At 50.1% G+C, this 14,061-nt stretch overlaps 7 protein-coding genes across 7 annotated transcripts; 4 read left to right on the top strand and 3 right to left on the bottom strand.

Moving 5' to 3' along the window:
• Positions 1 to 132: 132 nt before the first annotated feature.
• N7508_006894 (ribosome-recycling factor) lies at positions 133 to 981 on the top strand (the record flags this gene model as incomplete). The annotated part of the gene is made up of 2 exons (XM_058464960.1): positions 133 to 576; positions 634 to 981. The coding sequence occupies 2 exons, from the start codon at positions 133 to 135 to the stop codon at positions 979 to 981; spliced, it is 792 nt and encodes a 263-aa protein (XP_058318813.1).
• Positions 982 to 1,137: 156 nt separating this feature from the next.
• N7508_006893 (uncharacterized protein) lies at positions 1,138 to 2,260 on the bottom strand (the record flags this gene model as incomplete). The annotated part of the gene is made up of 2 exons (XM_058464959.1): positions 1,138 to 2,033; positions 2,134 to 2,260. The coding sequence occupies 2 exons, from the start codon at positions 2,258 to 2,260 to the stop codon at positions 1,138 to 1,140; spliced, it is 1,023 nt and encodes a 340-aa protein (XP_058318812.1).
• Positions 2,261 to 2,349: 89 nt separating this feature from the next.
• Positions 2,350 to 2,661, top strand: N7508_006892 (CDC26 family anaphase-promoting complex subunit; the record flags this gene model as incomplete). Its single annotated transcript, XM_058464958.1, has 1 exon — positions 2,350 to 2,661. One exon carries the CDS (start codon positions 2,350 to 2,352, stop codon positions 2,659 to 2,661), a length of 312 nt encoding a protein of 103 aa, XP_058318811.1.
• Positions 2,662 to 3,727: 1,066 nt separating this feature from the next.
• N7508_006891 (Zn(II)2Cys6 transcription factor) lies at positions 3,728 to 6,698 on the bottom strand (the record flags this gene model as incomplete). Its single annotated transcript, XM_058464957.1, has 8 exons — positions 3,728 to 4,052; positions 4,116 to 4,567; positions 4,628 to 5,181; positions 5,234 to 5,515; positions 5,564 to 5,905; positions 5,971 to 6,486; positions 6,535 to 6,579; positions 6,644 to 6,698. 8 exons carry the CDS (start codon positions 6,696 to 6,698, stop codon positions 3,728 to 3,730), a joined length of 2,571 nt encoding a protein of 856 aa, XP_058318810.1.
• A 1,433-nt stretch (positions 6,699 to 8,131) lies between these two features.
• Positions 8,132 to 8,779, top strand: N7508_006890 (iron-sulfur cluster assembly protein CIA2; the record flags this gene model as incomplete). Its single annotated transcript, XM_058464956.1, has 2 exons — positions 8,132 to 8,339; positions 8,406 to 8,779. The coding sequence occupies 2 exons, from the start codon at positions 8,132 to 8,134 to the stop codon at positions 8,777 to 8,779; spliced, it is 582 nt and encodes a 193-aa protein (XP_058318809.1).
• Positions 8,780 to 8,992: 213 nt separating this feature from the next.
• On the bottom strand, positions 8,993 to 12,141 carry N7508_006889 (U5 snRNP component Snu114, putative; the record flags this gene model as incomplete). Its single annotated transcript, XM_058464955.1, has 3 exons — positions 8,993 to 9,555; positions 9,638 to 12,066; positions 12,122 to 12,141. The coding sequence occupies 3 exons, from the start codon at positions 12,139 to 12,141 to the stop codon at positions 8,993 to 8,995; spliced, it is 3,012 nt and encodes a 1,003-aa protein (XP_058318808.1).
• A 261-nt stretch (positions 12,142 to 12,402) lies between these two features.
• erg10B (acetyl-CoA C-acetyltransferase) lies at positions 12,403 to 13,828 on the top strand (the record flags this gene model as incomplete). Its single annotated transcript, XM_058464954.1, has 5 exons — positions 12,403 to 12,467; positions 12,521 to 12,570; positions 12,631 to 12,706; positions 12,763 to 13,252; positions 13,313 to 13,828. The coding sequence occupies 5 exons, from the start codon at positions 12,403 to 12,405 to the stop codon at positions 13,826 to 13,828; spliced, it is 1,197 nt and encodes a 398-aa protein (XP_058318807.1).
• Between the last annotated feature and the right edge of the window lie 233 nt (positions 13,829 to 14,061).

Raw genomic sequence — 14,061 nt, 5'->3', positions numbered from 1 at the left:
TCTTGCTTCTTTCTGTAGTCGGTAGACAACGGTGCGTTTCGGGCCAAGGCGGGCGAGGGTGGAGATGCGACTGCACAACTTTTGTGTTCGTGCTTTCACTTTCCAACCATTTTTACAATAATTGCCACCGCCATGCAACGTATTATCTCCCAATCATTTCACTCTGGCTGTCCTCATCTTGCAGTCACACGCCTTTTAAACCCTCGGTCGTGTCTCTTGCCTCGGGTTCAGTGCTCAGTTCCTCTGAACAAGCGAAACTTTGCCAACTGCCCTGCGCTATACAAAAAGAAGGAAAAGGCCAAACAAAGCTCTGCCCCTGAGCCAAAAGAAAGCTCTAGCATCGCTGAAGATCCCTTTGACCTCTCTCAGCTGCATAATGGCATTTCCACGACTGTCGCTCGGCTCAGAGATGATTTGTCCAAACTTCGCACGGGAGGGCGGTTCAATACCGCTATTCTGGAGAACTTGAAGGTCCAGCTGAGCAAGGACTCTAAGGAATCAGTCAAACTAGGAGATCTGGCTCAGGTTGTGCCCAAGGGAGGACGGATGGTCACTCTCTTAGCCGCAGAAGAGGATGTGAGTTTGACGGCTGATGTTCACTTCAGATTGGAGCAGTGCTAATATATTGCGTAGCATATTAAACCTCTTACTTCAGCTATCATATCCTCGAACCTATCCTTGACACCGCAGCCTGATGCCCACAATGCCCTCCAACTCAACATTCCCATTCCACCACCCACGAAAGAATCTCGGGATAAACATATTCAAACTGCTAAGCAAGCATTTGACAAAGCTGCGAGCTCGGTGCGTGATTCTAGAGGCGCGATGCACAAACGCCTCCAGGACCTGCAGAAAAAGAAACTAGCTCGACCAGATGATGTGCGCAAAGCTCATGATCAGATGGAGAAGGTCACAGACCAAGGCCAAAAAGATCTCAAGGACGCATTTGAAGCAGCTAAAAAGACTCTGGAGCAGGCATAAATATCATCGGCTAGCTGAGAAAGAAGGTGTTTGTAAAATAATGACTTTGTAACTTAGGTACAGGCATAATCGGAGAAAGATGGGTGGAAAACAAGAGATAAACCCAAACAGAACTATATAATACAAGTCACATCTACCACTGGTCCTCGCATAGTATCAGACACGCTTGATGCTGCCAGAGACAAGAGATTCGAGCTTGGCCATGAACTGAGAGGTTTTCCCAGGCGTTTGGTATGTCCCATTGTTCATGAGGTTTCTTGTCACCTCGCCCAGTACAGCATGTCCATCCTTCTTAGCCTCGGCCGTAGGATATTTTCCCTGCGCGAGCGTTTCCATGAGAGTTCTGGTGCTCTCCGCATTGATAGGGTTGAATTCAACAGTGCGAGGCTCCACAAGGTCACCCTTGTGCTGTGAAATCCGGTCTGCACGAAGCTGGGCCAACCGCTTAGTCTCCCCCAAAGCCTCAGTCTTCTCGGCCTCATTGCTGAAAAGAACACTCTGACCCTTCCAGAGACGTCTTCCAAGCTCATGCGGCGCGACGTAGCCATTGGCGTAGCGACCGCTTAGGCTGACAAGCTTCTCGTAAACGGCAGCTGAGCGCGAGTTCGCATCTGTGGGAATTGAAGGCCAAGTCTCTCTCAACGTGGAGTAGGTGATATCCTGAGGCTCATAGCGAATAGGAACAGGACGGTCCTTTAAGATTTGCTCTTGCTCAACGGCCTCAATGGCCGCCGCTTCGGCCTCTTCGGCCTCGGCGTTTACGAACGAATCTGTGTTTGAGCGCCGGCTCTTGCGTGGACCCTTACCCTTAGCGGAGGGTTTCGCTTTGCGATTTTGGCCTTGGTTGCCGCCACGAGCGGTGCGCATTCTCGGGCTTCGGATGATCTTGGGTTGTTCGCCACCGGTAGCTTTGGAAGCGGCAAACGATCTTGCATCAATCACTCGAGCAGGGCGAGATTGATTCTGGTTAGGGCGAGCTGGAGGGCCATTGGGCTTGCGAGGCTGGCGAGAGCGTGCGTCTGATGGAGGAGGACGAGTGTTGGGCTTTGGGCCTAATGGGGTTTCCGATCAGATATGGGACTCAATGGCTTTAAACTGAAGAAGCAATCGTTTTTTTGCTTCCTCGGAACTTGGTTCATTGCCTGTACTTACCGGATGGTTGGTTTTGATCTTCAGCAGCCACTGTCCGGGAACAGGAGAACTGCCGAACTGGCGTGGAGAGACCAAATCTCGCACGTTCACATTGCAGAGAAATCTGCCTGATCTGTGGCCGAATCATCTTGGACCGTCAATAAACCAGGTCGTGTGCCCGGAGCGTTGGTATCGGACTCAAATCTGTGACGGGCTTCAACGCGGAAAGATTGAAGAATGCCGTCACGTGATGCACCGCTCACCTACCTCTTCATCGCCAACTTCCTTGAACCAGTGGCATACATTCTGACGGTTAAAATGCTACGCCGAAAGCCAACCGCTATTGCCATCACATCCGAGGATCTTGCCGCCTTCGAGGAAGAACGACTCCGCAAATTGTCGGAAGAAAACAAGCACCCGGAGCAGCACGTCAAGGGATCCTCCAACGCCAACTTCGACCCCAGCGATGAGTTGAAGCCACTTCCCGGTGACAAGGCCAGGATTGTGCGGTCACGCGAAGAAAGGATAGGCATTGGCCGACGTGGTTGATTGTCCATACCGCACCGAGACCGCTACATTACCACAATCTATTCTCATGTCGATCCGAAATACATGTGCCGCCCACGATACAATAAAGAAAAGCCCGTTTATCGCATCAAAATGCGTCCCTGATCATGTGTTCTATCAGATAGAGCCAACAAAAGAAGGCACAGGACCCCGAAAAGATGACCTTTGTCAATACACTGCACTTGCACTATATCTTTTCTTTCCTCGTGTCCGAACACATACATGGCAGCAAGGACAGGACATGAGCCCATTCAAGCTTCAGAAAGCGAAGACGAGCTGATTGGACCGACTTTTTCTTCGTCGATCTCCCAGCAAACCCTCCAATGTTTAAAATGCCCGGCAATACCAACTGTCTTGTCCTACTGTCCTCTTAACTTCATTTACAATAATATAACCAACTATTTGATAGATAGTGGGATCCAAGGAGTCCGTAATATCAGCTAGTGACCAATTAATGATCACCCAAGCTCACAAATCATATAGTTGAGCGTGCAATTTCCATGTCTTCACCTTTTCTCGTAGTTATCGATATAGATTGTAGACGGAATGACCTATGTCGGCTTTTGCAACGGAACTGTTCATGGGCAATAAGATGCAGAATTTTGCATGCACTCAGCGTACTCTATCCTAGGGTAATACTAGATTTTTATATAACCGTCTCTCCGCCAATAGGCCCGTCATGAACTCGATGTTCTGCGTAGTATGTTGTATTGCAGGGTCAATTAGACCCTGTCTGGGGCAGCTTATTTGTTCTCTTTGTTGTATGTCCTAACTTCAGTGGGATGCGGCCTGACAGCCTGCCCCTCAGAAATTTTTCCAATATAAAGCATAGTGGTCCAATGACACAACTCTTGATATCTTCTGGCACCTGATATACGAATGGGAAGAAATCGATTTCACAAGGAAAAGGGGGAATTTAAATCAACAGAAGCAATGGCCGATTCCAGACGAGATCGTCCGATTGAAGCCAGCGGGCCAGAAAAAGAGGATGGTCGGATCAGTCGCTAAAAAGTCCAAGTCCAATGCAAAGGATTCAGTTGCAGGTGTATCATCCCCGTTGTCGCTTAGACATATTGTCAGAACCAACATCAACTGAATGGTTCCATCGCCGCTTTACGCCCTGTGGATCATATACACTAGCAACACTTTGCTGCCAATCTCGGGCTGAAAACACAACCGGGGGTGCATGGAACTGCGGTGGGGAAATGGACTGAGATGGGGTGAAAGAAGACACCTTGCTTGGTGTTTCGTACTGCATAGGGTATTGAGGGTTCACGACATTTGGTACACCCGGTGTCGTATTGTTCATGGGCATCGGCGGAGAATTGGTGCTGACAGTAGAGGGATTCACGGAGAAAGCCATGTCCCATTGGCTATGGAAAATAGGGTTAGCACAAGACAATACACATGACCTGAGGCTCAATGACTGTACGTACGTGATGATGCGGGTCGGGTCCCAAGTGTTTTCGTCGGTTAATGGGGCGTCCATTGGGTGGGTTGTCGGAGGTTGATGGGCAACCATTCCAAGGGATTGTAACTGAGAAGATGTGTCGGACTTGGAGTCTTCAGCACCAGTCGAAATTGGAGGAGTTATTGGAAGCGCATGGAAACCCACTCTAGATTGGACTGTATTTAAATGAGGATGGTAGTGCGCATCCATAGGTGGACTGGGTTGATAGGGTTCCGAGGGACTCCCATAAGGGAAACTCGGTTTCAGGTCGAAGGGGCGTTGCATGTCAGCGGAAAAGGCTAGTCTCAATGAATCGATCTGTGCTTGAATCTCGGGCATGGGCCAAGCCGTTGAGCAGGTCTCTAGGATTCTCATATGTCGGGTGAAATATTCACGGGCATCTGCGTTGAATTCAGGATCGGGAGAGGTTATGGCAACCTGCCAATGTCAGAACATCCTGTGTTTTGGAAAGCAGCAAATAGAAGTTTCTATATTTACCAGGTGAAGCATTGTACAAGTCAGAATACAATAAATGGCAAAATTGATACCTCTTTGCATATAGAGCAGGCCAGAAAGCCCAAATCTCTGCAAAATGGCTTCTTGAAGACGGCATAGACTCTTGGCTGAGGAGTAGCACAGTGACATGTGAATCTTCCATTCACCACCGGCCGCGAAGGATTGTGAGGCGATTAGTTGAGGTCGATGTAACAGGATGATCGCAAGGTGGCAATGAGAATGCATGTTGCCCACAAAATGAGATGGCAGCCATGGTGCAGACCCATCGGCAGGATAGTTGACCTGTAAGTCGGGAGGCAGGTTGCGAAGCCAATCTGAGAAGAGAGGATTATTCTGTACAAATCGGGCGTCTGCCCCCCAGTCCTTTTGCTTCTTAATTTTGTGATAGATATCTGTGATGATGCGAATGTGATGTGCGTTGCGAACGAAGTAAGCATATTGCCTTGAGCGATCGATCTCGTATTGGTCAAGACCTCTGATATCTAACGTTGGGCGCATGTCCACTGTTTCAGGGTCGACTCCGTAGTCCGAGCGGCCTGATAAAATCAGCAACTGCTGGGTTTATCAAAGGAAGGGATGTCGACTTACCTTGAGGTGCTCCGATCATTACCTCGACTACCATGATAGCTTGCCATACCCTGGTCTGCACCAGGCATTCAATTGGGCTGAGACCGCAAGGTTCACCCTCGGCGTGACTGCTGTGGTGCTCGTGGATGTCCATGTCTTTCGCCATCGAGACAATTGTTTTGACAGTTTGCCAAGATCGATAATAATAACCTTTCTTCGGCAAAGATTCTCTGGCCTTGAGCAAAAGAAGTAATGCTTGAATAGTACTCAGGCGTGGTACGTCCATAAAGCTAGTTTCATGCCCTAGACGAAATCAGCTTTAATTCAAATAGACATTCAATGTTGACTCACTGTTGGCCAAGGCCAGCCATTGGGCTCCCTCTGCGGGCTCATCGGATAACCGCCCTGCACAGGCAAACAAAGCCTCCAGAAGGAGTGGAGAAATGGAGCGGCGATCATGTTGCCACTGATAGTACAGATGGGCACGAGAAACAACAGGAACATAGGGGTGTATCTCATCAAAGTAGATCTTGAAATAAGACATCACGTCGTCTTCCGCAGGCATAAGCTCAGGCGGGATTCGGATTGTCGCGCCTGAGCCAGTACTCAGAGGTGGCAGTCGCTCTTCAGCCTCATCTTGAGTAGGAGCATCAGGTTCAACACGATCTGTCCGTTGCCTTCTAATATAGGGAGCTTTGAGGGTAAAGAATCGTTAGCTATTGACTGCATGGGCACCGAAAGAAAAGACAATGTCATACCGATGCCGCTCTCGTCAATCTTTAGCTCTCCAAGCACATCACTGAGATTCTCGGCGGTTGATTGGTCGTTGTCCACATAAAGATTCCGTTCCGGTGTTCCCAGTGACGGGGCATGGGTCCCAGCATACATCTGAGGTTGCTGATATGTCATCTGCGGCATGGGCATTTGTGGCGATCGAAGGTCGTTATAGAGGCCTTGCTGGGGATGTGGAGCAGGTACAAATTGAGAATACATGCTCATTTGTTCATATGAAGGCATGGTTCCCATGGGAGGTTGGTTATTGTCCCTGTAGGTCGGAGGTACTGGGAAGGAATGGGAGCTCTCGGGAGCACTGGAAGGACCACCGGTATCTAGAGTAGAGTCCTGGCCATCTGGCAGGAAGTCTCCATCTTGGCCAATGGTGGGAGGGACGCAAACCAACTTCAGACGAGTGCACGCAGAACAGGGCCACGTATTTGTCGTGGCAGCATCACATTTGATTTTCCTTTTCCGACAACCATTGCAGGCTCGCATCACTAAATTCTATTAGTATATTGGACACAAATCTCTAGGTACATGCATACCCTTGAGTCTCTTGTGCCTATTGTGTTCATCAACAAATACATAATCTACCGAAACGATTAGCGACTAAGTCGAGATGCAAGTGATACTCGAAATTCTCCAATGTCATACTTTTTTGTCCTTCCCTCGGAGGCCCGGCTGGGGGCGCAAATGAGTAGCCCTGCATGGTTGTCTGCTTGATCGCACCGATGCCAAGCAAATCACGCGCGGTGTGAGGTACGAGTTATCCACAAGGGCCTGCCTTGGGATTAATAATGACGATGCGCGGAGGCAGAATGATGTCGCAGTAGGTTGCAGTCGATGTACCGAGGCACGGCGACGAGTGGAACAAAGAGATGTCGCAAATGCCCCCGCGAAACACTCAAGTATTCTACACTTTATGAAACCGACGACCGTGAATATAGCAGAGGATTGCGCCCAGGTTTAATGAGCAGATCCGATGCGAAATGAATATCGGACGCTGAAGTCGGAGTTGGCGCACAAAACGAAGACGCAACAGTGGCTCTGAGCTCGGAACGTATTGTGAATCACAGGTCAATTACTAGAACCCCATGCATCAGTACAGTTCCGAGACGTCAAGAAACGCTAGATATAGGGCGGTAGATCGCGATTCGCGACCAAAGCTCAAGATCGCGGATAAGTCCCACGACAAGGCAAAGGCCAGTCTGCAGAGAAGGAAAGAAAGGCGACCGCTTACCAGTCGAGGTGTATAAAGATTCTAAGGCAGTTCGGAGGAGGGGGGGGGGACTCGAGTCAGCGGAGCATGGCGCATCGCTCAATTGACAGAGGAAGGGAGCATTAGGACGGAATGGGCAAGGTCGCAAGTGGAGTCATCAGGGGCGAATAGGCTCAAGAATGGCATTTAGCCAGGAGAGGAAGAGAAAGAAGGTCGGAAGCTGAGGGGAGAGAGAGAGAGAGAGAGAGAGGGTGCCAAGAGGATCCAATAGCGCCCGCGGTTGTGGATTTCTAAGGTGGAGAGGGGGCGATCCAGTATTCGATTATAGTTAATAGTGTTATTATATGTGCGTTGGATTTCAAAATCCCAGTCCCATCTTCTGTGCATTACATGTACTGCGGTCGATGTCCGAGGCTAAAATCCCCACTGTGACCTTCAGGCTTTAAGCCTAACTTAGATATGCAACGGAAGAGGAAAGAAAAGCAAGGAACAACACATAAGGACATCAGGTCTAATTTACCGGAGTACCACAAGTAATTCGTCTGAAACAGCCTTCAGAGCATCACACATGTATCTGGATCATTCTGTGACCCTGGCTTCGAAGTGAAACTACTAGTGGAGAGGGGAAAGATAAAATTCACAACCCCGGAGACACTTCGGAAAAGAATAAGAACTCGGCTTGTCGATCCTCCCAAACCACTGGGATTCCCAGAGCATGATGATATGATATGAGTTAGGATGTCTATGAGATATCAGGTATAACTACATGAATATTGAACCAGGGTTGTCTATGTTCTCTCTACATAATCTAGGTAACAAAATATAACATAGGAGATAGAAAGATCGCACGTGCATCTGTTATCGTCGCCTTTTTTTGCCCCCCACAACTTCCCCCTCGACACCTTCCAAGGCTACAACTCAAAATGGCTGAAATGCAGAACGAGAACCCCACGATCCTCAATGCCGCAGATCTACCCACGCGGCTGAGGCCTACTGCAACCCCCAAGGGGGAGTATGCCGGTATCTTCACATCGGTGCCCCTCCCCGCTGACTTCCTGGAGAGCGCCCCAACTTCAGATTCGGAGGATGACAACCTACTGGAGGAGCCGATTGACGAACAAGAAATTTATGGTACGCTCCCTTTCTCCGGAACAGGAAACCGGAGATCGTTGTCTGCTCAATGCACTAACCTGTCAGATCTCATCTCGTCAATCTCGGATCCGGAGCACCCCATCTCCCTCGGTGAACTAGCCGTCGTGTCTCTTCCTGACATTTCAATCAAACCAACCCTTCCGGATGTACCCGGATCACCTCTTCAGACGGTCACTGTGCTCATCACCCCCACCATTACGCACTGTAGCTTGGCAACAGTCATTGGGCTTGGAGTCCGGGTGCGCCTCGAGCAATCGCTGCCCTCACGCTTCCGAATGGACGTGCGCATCAAGGAAGGGACACACAGCACAGGCGATGAAGTCAACAAGCAGCTGGCGGATAAAGAGCGGGTTGCAGCGGCCTTGGAAAATGGTGCGCTGATGGGGGTGATTGCCAAGATGATGGAGACGTGCCACTAAACCTCCGATTTCCCTTTCTGTACTATTAGCCTTGGATCTGCACTACGGTGAAACAGGCCCATCATACCCAGCTCGTGACGATAGTTTATGACAAAATAACCAGACTCTGAATGACTTGCATTGGACTGCGTATTAGATATACAAACATTGCTCTACGTTAAACCGGATTCAAAGACTCCCCGTAAACCCATTTTGCTGTTTAATTGTATGAGATCATGAGTCCAAAACGCCACTTTCCTTCAGTCCTTTCCAAAGCTCAGGCTCCAAGAACTTGCTGACAGTAACATCCTCAGCCAAACCCTTGCGCCGTCTTGTCTTCAAGACAAAGTCCCGGGCTGTAGCCATGGCGGGAGCCATCTCCAGGGGCTTCAGTTTGATATCACGGTCCAGCGGGTCACCAGGAACCACACTCCACTTGTCGAAAGCCAGATTAACCATGGCCTGACCCTGTGTGTGGATACGAAGATCGGTCTCAAAGCCAAAGGAATCAATCACTGGGATCAAGCCGCGAACAGAGTAAAGAGGCGTTCCCGCAATAGGGCCGTCTGACAGAACATGACCTCGTCGACGAGACAGAACGGTGTACACGGAAGCCACGGCGTCTGCAGGTCCGGTCATTGTGCAAGAGTAGATCGGTTCCATAAGACGCGGGGACGCCATGAGGAAGGAAGAATACACAGCGCGACGGGCTGTTGGGATGATCTGGCCACCACCGCGGTAGATGGCCTGGTCCGCAAGGGACACATCTGTGAGCCTAAACTTTGTATTGCGAATTGCTAAATTTCATGTTAGTGTCACATTCGCCTATCAAGCCGAAAAAAAGAAAAGCATTGATGCGGCGGGAAAATGTAAACTTACGCTCTTCACATAGAGGGCCCTCTCGTGTACCCCAGCTGAAACCCTGAGTGATCGAGTCTCTGACAGTACCGAGAAGCTTTTTATCAACTTGAGAGGGTAATGTGTCATCCTGGAGAATATTGGGACCCATCTCATCGGGTCCAAATGCCCAGATGCTTCGGGCTGCAAGCTTGTCCCAATCATAGTTGTCCTCGAAGTATCGAGCAACCTTTCGAATGGGATCCTTGATATTAACTCTGCCGCTTTCAATGTCCTCGGCAATACCATCGTCCAAGGGTTCCGCAATCATGGTGATCTTGTTTTTCTTGTTCGGGGTAATAGAGTAACACATGATGGCAGAGGTCTCCACCACAGTCTCACAGAAGCGTGTAACGGGGTCAGAGACCTTGATCTCCATCTCTGAGTACAATTTCCGAAGGTCATGTAGCACGCAGTCCATGTACAGCTCGCCAGTTCCTAGAACCACATGCTCACCAGATTCCTCGACCTTGGTGGATATGAGCGGGTAGCTCTTGTTGATCTTGCGCAATCCATCCAACATCTTTGGAAGTTCCGAGGGGTTGACAGGCTCAACGGCAACCTTGAAGACCGATTCAGTCATGTGCCGAATGGGACGGAAAATGTGCGCCTCTTCGTCATCCTCGAGCTTGAGGGGCATCAGCGTAGCGGTCTTGACAATAGAGTTGTCAACGCCACCCAGGAGCACCCAGTTTCCGGCGGGAACGCCGTTGGTAGAGATGTTATAACAAGTTTCCGCAATCCACGTGTCGGAAATGGTTGCAACAACCATATCTTCCTCATCCTCTGGGGTGTAGCCTTCACCCAGGACGCGAACCTGCTGACCAGGACGGGCTGTTCCACTCATAATTCTTCCAAAAGAGTAGAAACTGCCAGCATCGGTGCTGCTGAAAAGCTTAGTGACATGAACGACGAGAGGGCCATCTGAGTTACAGGCGAGCATTGAAGCTCCGACCTTGGTGTCCACGGGCCCAGTGTAGTATCGATCCAATGCCCTCTGAGCGCCTTCCACCGGGGAAGGCACATGCTGAACGACCATGTCGACAAATCCAGTTGCGGGACCAAAGAATTGCCCGCAAACCAGATTGAGAAGCTCCTTGGCATCCGACTTGAGCTGGGATGGCTTCAGGGTGACACCGACACTAGCCAAAGTCTGTTTCAAATCTTCGGGGCTCTCACTCAGTGTGTGGGAGTAAAGCTTATAGATTGGCTCCAAGACAAATTTGACAAATGAACGCTTCGAGTTCTCTTCTATTCCCTTGCGGGTGAATTTCCGGCTCTTGGGATTGTAGAAGATATCGCCCCAAAGACGGGCAGCGAATTCTGAAGAATCCAAGCTTGGGTAAGTGTCGGCATACATCCGAGCAAATGACTGCAAGGTAAAGCACCAGTTCATTGAGCTGGACGCAAATGCAACGTTGCCTTTCTCGGGGCTCAATCGTCGTCGCTCGCCCTGGCCTGGTAGAACATTCTCAATACAAGTATTGATTTCTTCAATAACATGCTTCAACTTGAAATAAGCATCATTGGGAGGCAGTTTGAGCTCAAGAATGAGTCGATCCATCTTGTTCACGACCAAGGTCAAGGGTAGATCTTCCAATACTGCGTGCTTGATAATTTGCTCTGTGTTCGCCTGGACGCCCTCAACGACGTCCACAACCAATACAACACCATCGGCTAGGCGGATCGAAGCAGCCACCTCATCGACAAAGTTCACGTGCCCGGGGGTATCAAGGAGGTTGAGCAGGTGGGACTTTCCTTTGGTGCCTTGGAGAACGAGACTCATGGGGGCCGACTTAATCGAAAGGCCACGTTCTCTCTCTAGGAAGTGAACATCGGTATAGCGAAGCTGTTCCTCTCTTCTCCGTCCAATGCGCTTCTCCAATCGCTCCGTCAGGTCGTGTGTCTCTTTGACCAGCATGTCCATGAAAGCTGTCTTTCCGTGGTGTAGATGACCAACAATCGCGACATTTCGTATTTGATCGGGGAAATTCAAGAGATCGGACATAAATTCTCGAGAGAAATGTACGGGCGGAAGCTCGGTCTCAGCGATCGCAAATTTCTTCTGCTGCACGGGGGCAATGATAGGCTCTGACAATGGCTGCGCATCTTCTTCCTGGACCATAGTTTCGACATCTTCACCGTAGACCTGTTGTGCGCTAGGGTAATATTGTTTATCTTCGTGTAGGATGACCGCATTTGAAGGTCCATCTAGGAAGAGACGCGAATTAGCAAGATCGCAGACTTCAAATAGACGCGCAAGCCTACCGTCAACCTCCATCAATTGTTGGTCATTAACTTCTTCTTCTTCCTCCTCATCATCGAAGGCTTCATCAAACTTGAAAGCCTGGGGCTGCACATCTTCATGGTGCTCTTCATCGGATTCCGCATCGCCAATGTAGTTACCGAACCTGAAAGAAATTAGGAAAAGTGCGAATACACAAAGACACAAAGCTGACAACATACTCATCATAGAGATCGTCCATGGTGAATTGAAAGGAGGGTGCAAAAATGGCACTAATCCAAGAAGAGCTCCAATGAGTTGGCGTGATGCCGGAGAAGTTGAGGTTCTCAACTTTCACTTGGTCCGAGCGTTCTCGGAGTACTCGCGCCTACACCGTACAGCTCCTCACTCCCCATTCTTATAGATGCCCCTCTCCTGACCCGCTTCTTTTCTTCTTCTTTCTCATTCATACTTTTTTTGATACCCTTTAATTTTTATCTCGATCTCTGCTCTCTGCTTCAAAATGTCTTCTCTTCCTCCCGTCTACATCGTCTCTACTGCCCGCACTCCCGTGGGCTCGTTCCTTGGGTAAGTTACTCCTGAACTTTTCTTCCATGGGGCTCAATTAACATTGTTTATAGCTCCCTCTCAAGCCTGACCGCTCCTCAGCTCGGATCCCACGCTATAAAGGGTAAGGCATACCAATACCCTTCATGTACCCCTCATGTTCAAAGTTAACACAAGTATCCAGCCGCCGTCGACCGTGTTGAGGGCATCAATGCCTCCGATGTCGAGGAGGTCTTCTTTGGTAACGTCCTGTCTGCTGGGTAAGAGTCTTTTCAACCCCATACCATGCAATTTTTACTGATTTATCTCCAATTAGTGTCGGACAGAACCCCGCCAGACAATGTGCCCTCGGTGCCGGCCTCAACGACAGCACCGTCTGCACCACCGTTAACAAGGTCTGCGCCTCTGGCTTGAAGGCCATCATCCTTGGTGCCCAGACTATCATGACTGGAAACGCCGATGTCATTGTCGCCGGTGGTACCGAGTCCATGTCCAACACCCCCCACTACCTCCAGACCATGCGTAATGGTGCCAAGTATGGCAACCAGACCCTGGTCGATGGTATCCAGAAGGATGGTCTAATGGACGCCAGCTCCCAGGAGCTCATGGGTCTTGCTGCCGAGGAATGTGCTCAGGACCACGAGTTCAACCGGTCTGACCAGGATGAGTATGCCATCCGCAGCTACCAGAAGGCCCAGGCTGCCCAGAAGGCCGGTGCTTTCGACTATGAGATTGCCCCTATTGAGATCCCCGGATTCCGTGGCAAGCCCGGTGTCACCATCTCCCAGGATGATGAGCCCAAGAACGTGAGTGCCCACCATGCCAGATTTCATAAGATTTTCGACTTACCATTGGTTTCTGTATAGCTTAACCCCGACAAGCTCCGCGCCATGAAGCCCGCTTTCATTCCTGGCACCGGAACTGTCACTGCCCCCAACTCTTCCCCTCTCAACGACGGTGCCGCCGCTGTTGTCCTCGTTTCCGAGGCCAAGGTCAAGGAGCTCGGCCTCAAGCCCGTTGCCAAGATCCTTGGATGGGGTGACGCTGCTCACAAGCCCAGCAAGTTCACCACTGCTCCCGCCCTGGCCATCCCCAAGGCTCTCAAGCATGCCGGTGTCGCCCAGGACTCCATTGATGCCTTCGAGATCAACGAAGCATTCAGTGTTGTTGCCCTTGCCAACCTGAAGCTCCTTGGTCTCTCCGAGGAGAAGGTCAACATCCACGGTGGTGCTGTCGCCATTGGCCACCCTCTCGGTGCCAGCGGGGCCCGCATTGTCTCCACCTTGCTTGGTGTTCTCAGCGCTAAGAAGGGCAAGCTTGGCTGTGTCGGCATCTGCAACGGTGGTGGCGGTGCTAGCGCCCTTGTCCTTGAGTCCTTGTAAATGTTGAACTCTGTTAACCATAACGGAGATGTGATATGACCATCTATCTTTGCACGATATATTAAAATTTTGGTGGGTTGATCGGATTGATTCTTTGCAGACTTCGGCGTGCAGTGCATGCGAAGATCTGCAGCGAATGACTTCGGTACATCCCTTTTCGGCTGTATCTAGACTTGTTAATGAGATATCCTACTGTCTTTGTGCCCATCTTGCTCCTTTCCTTCGTAGTAAAG

The sequence above is a fragment of the Penicillium antarcticum genome, assembly GCF_028974205.1.
Source record: "Penicillium antarcticum strain IBT 31339 chromosome Unknown utg000006l_segment0_segment0, whole genome shotgun sequence".
In the NCBI taxonomy this organism is placed as follows: domain Eukaryota; kingdom Fungi; phylum Ascomycota; class Eurotiomycetes; order Eurotiales; family Aspergillaceae; genus Penicillium; species Penicillium antarcticum.
The sequence above is the reverse complement of the archived record's forward strand: the minus strand, read 5'-3'. Positions and strand labels throughout refer to the sequence as shown.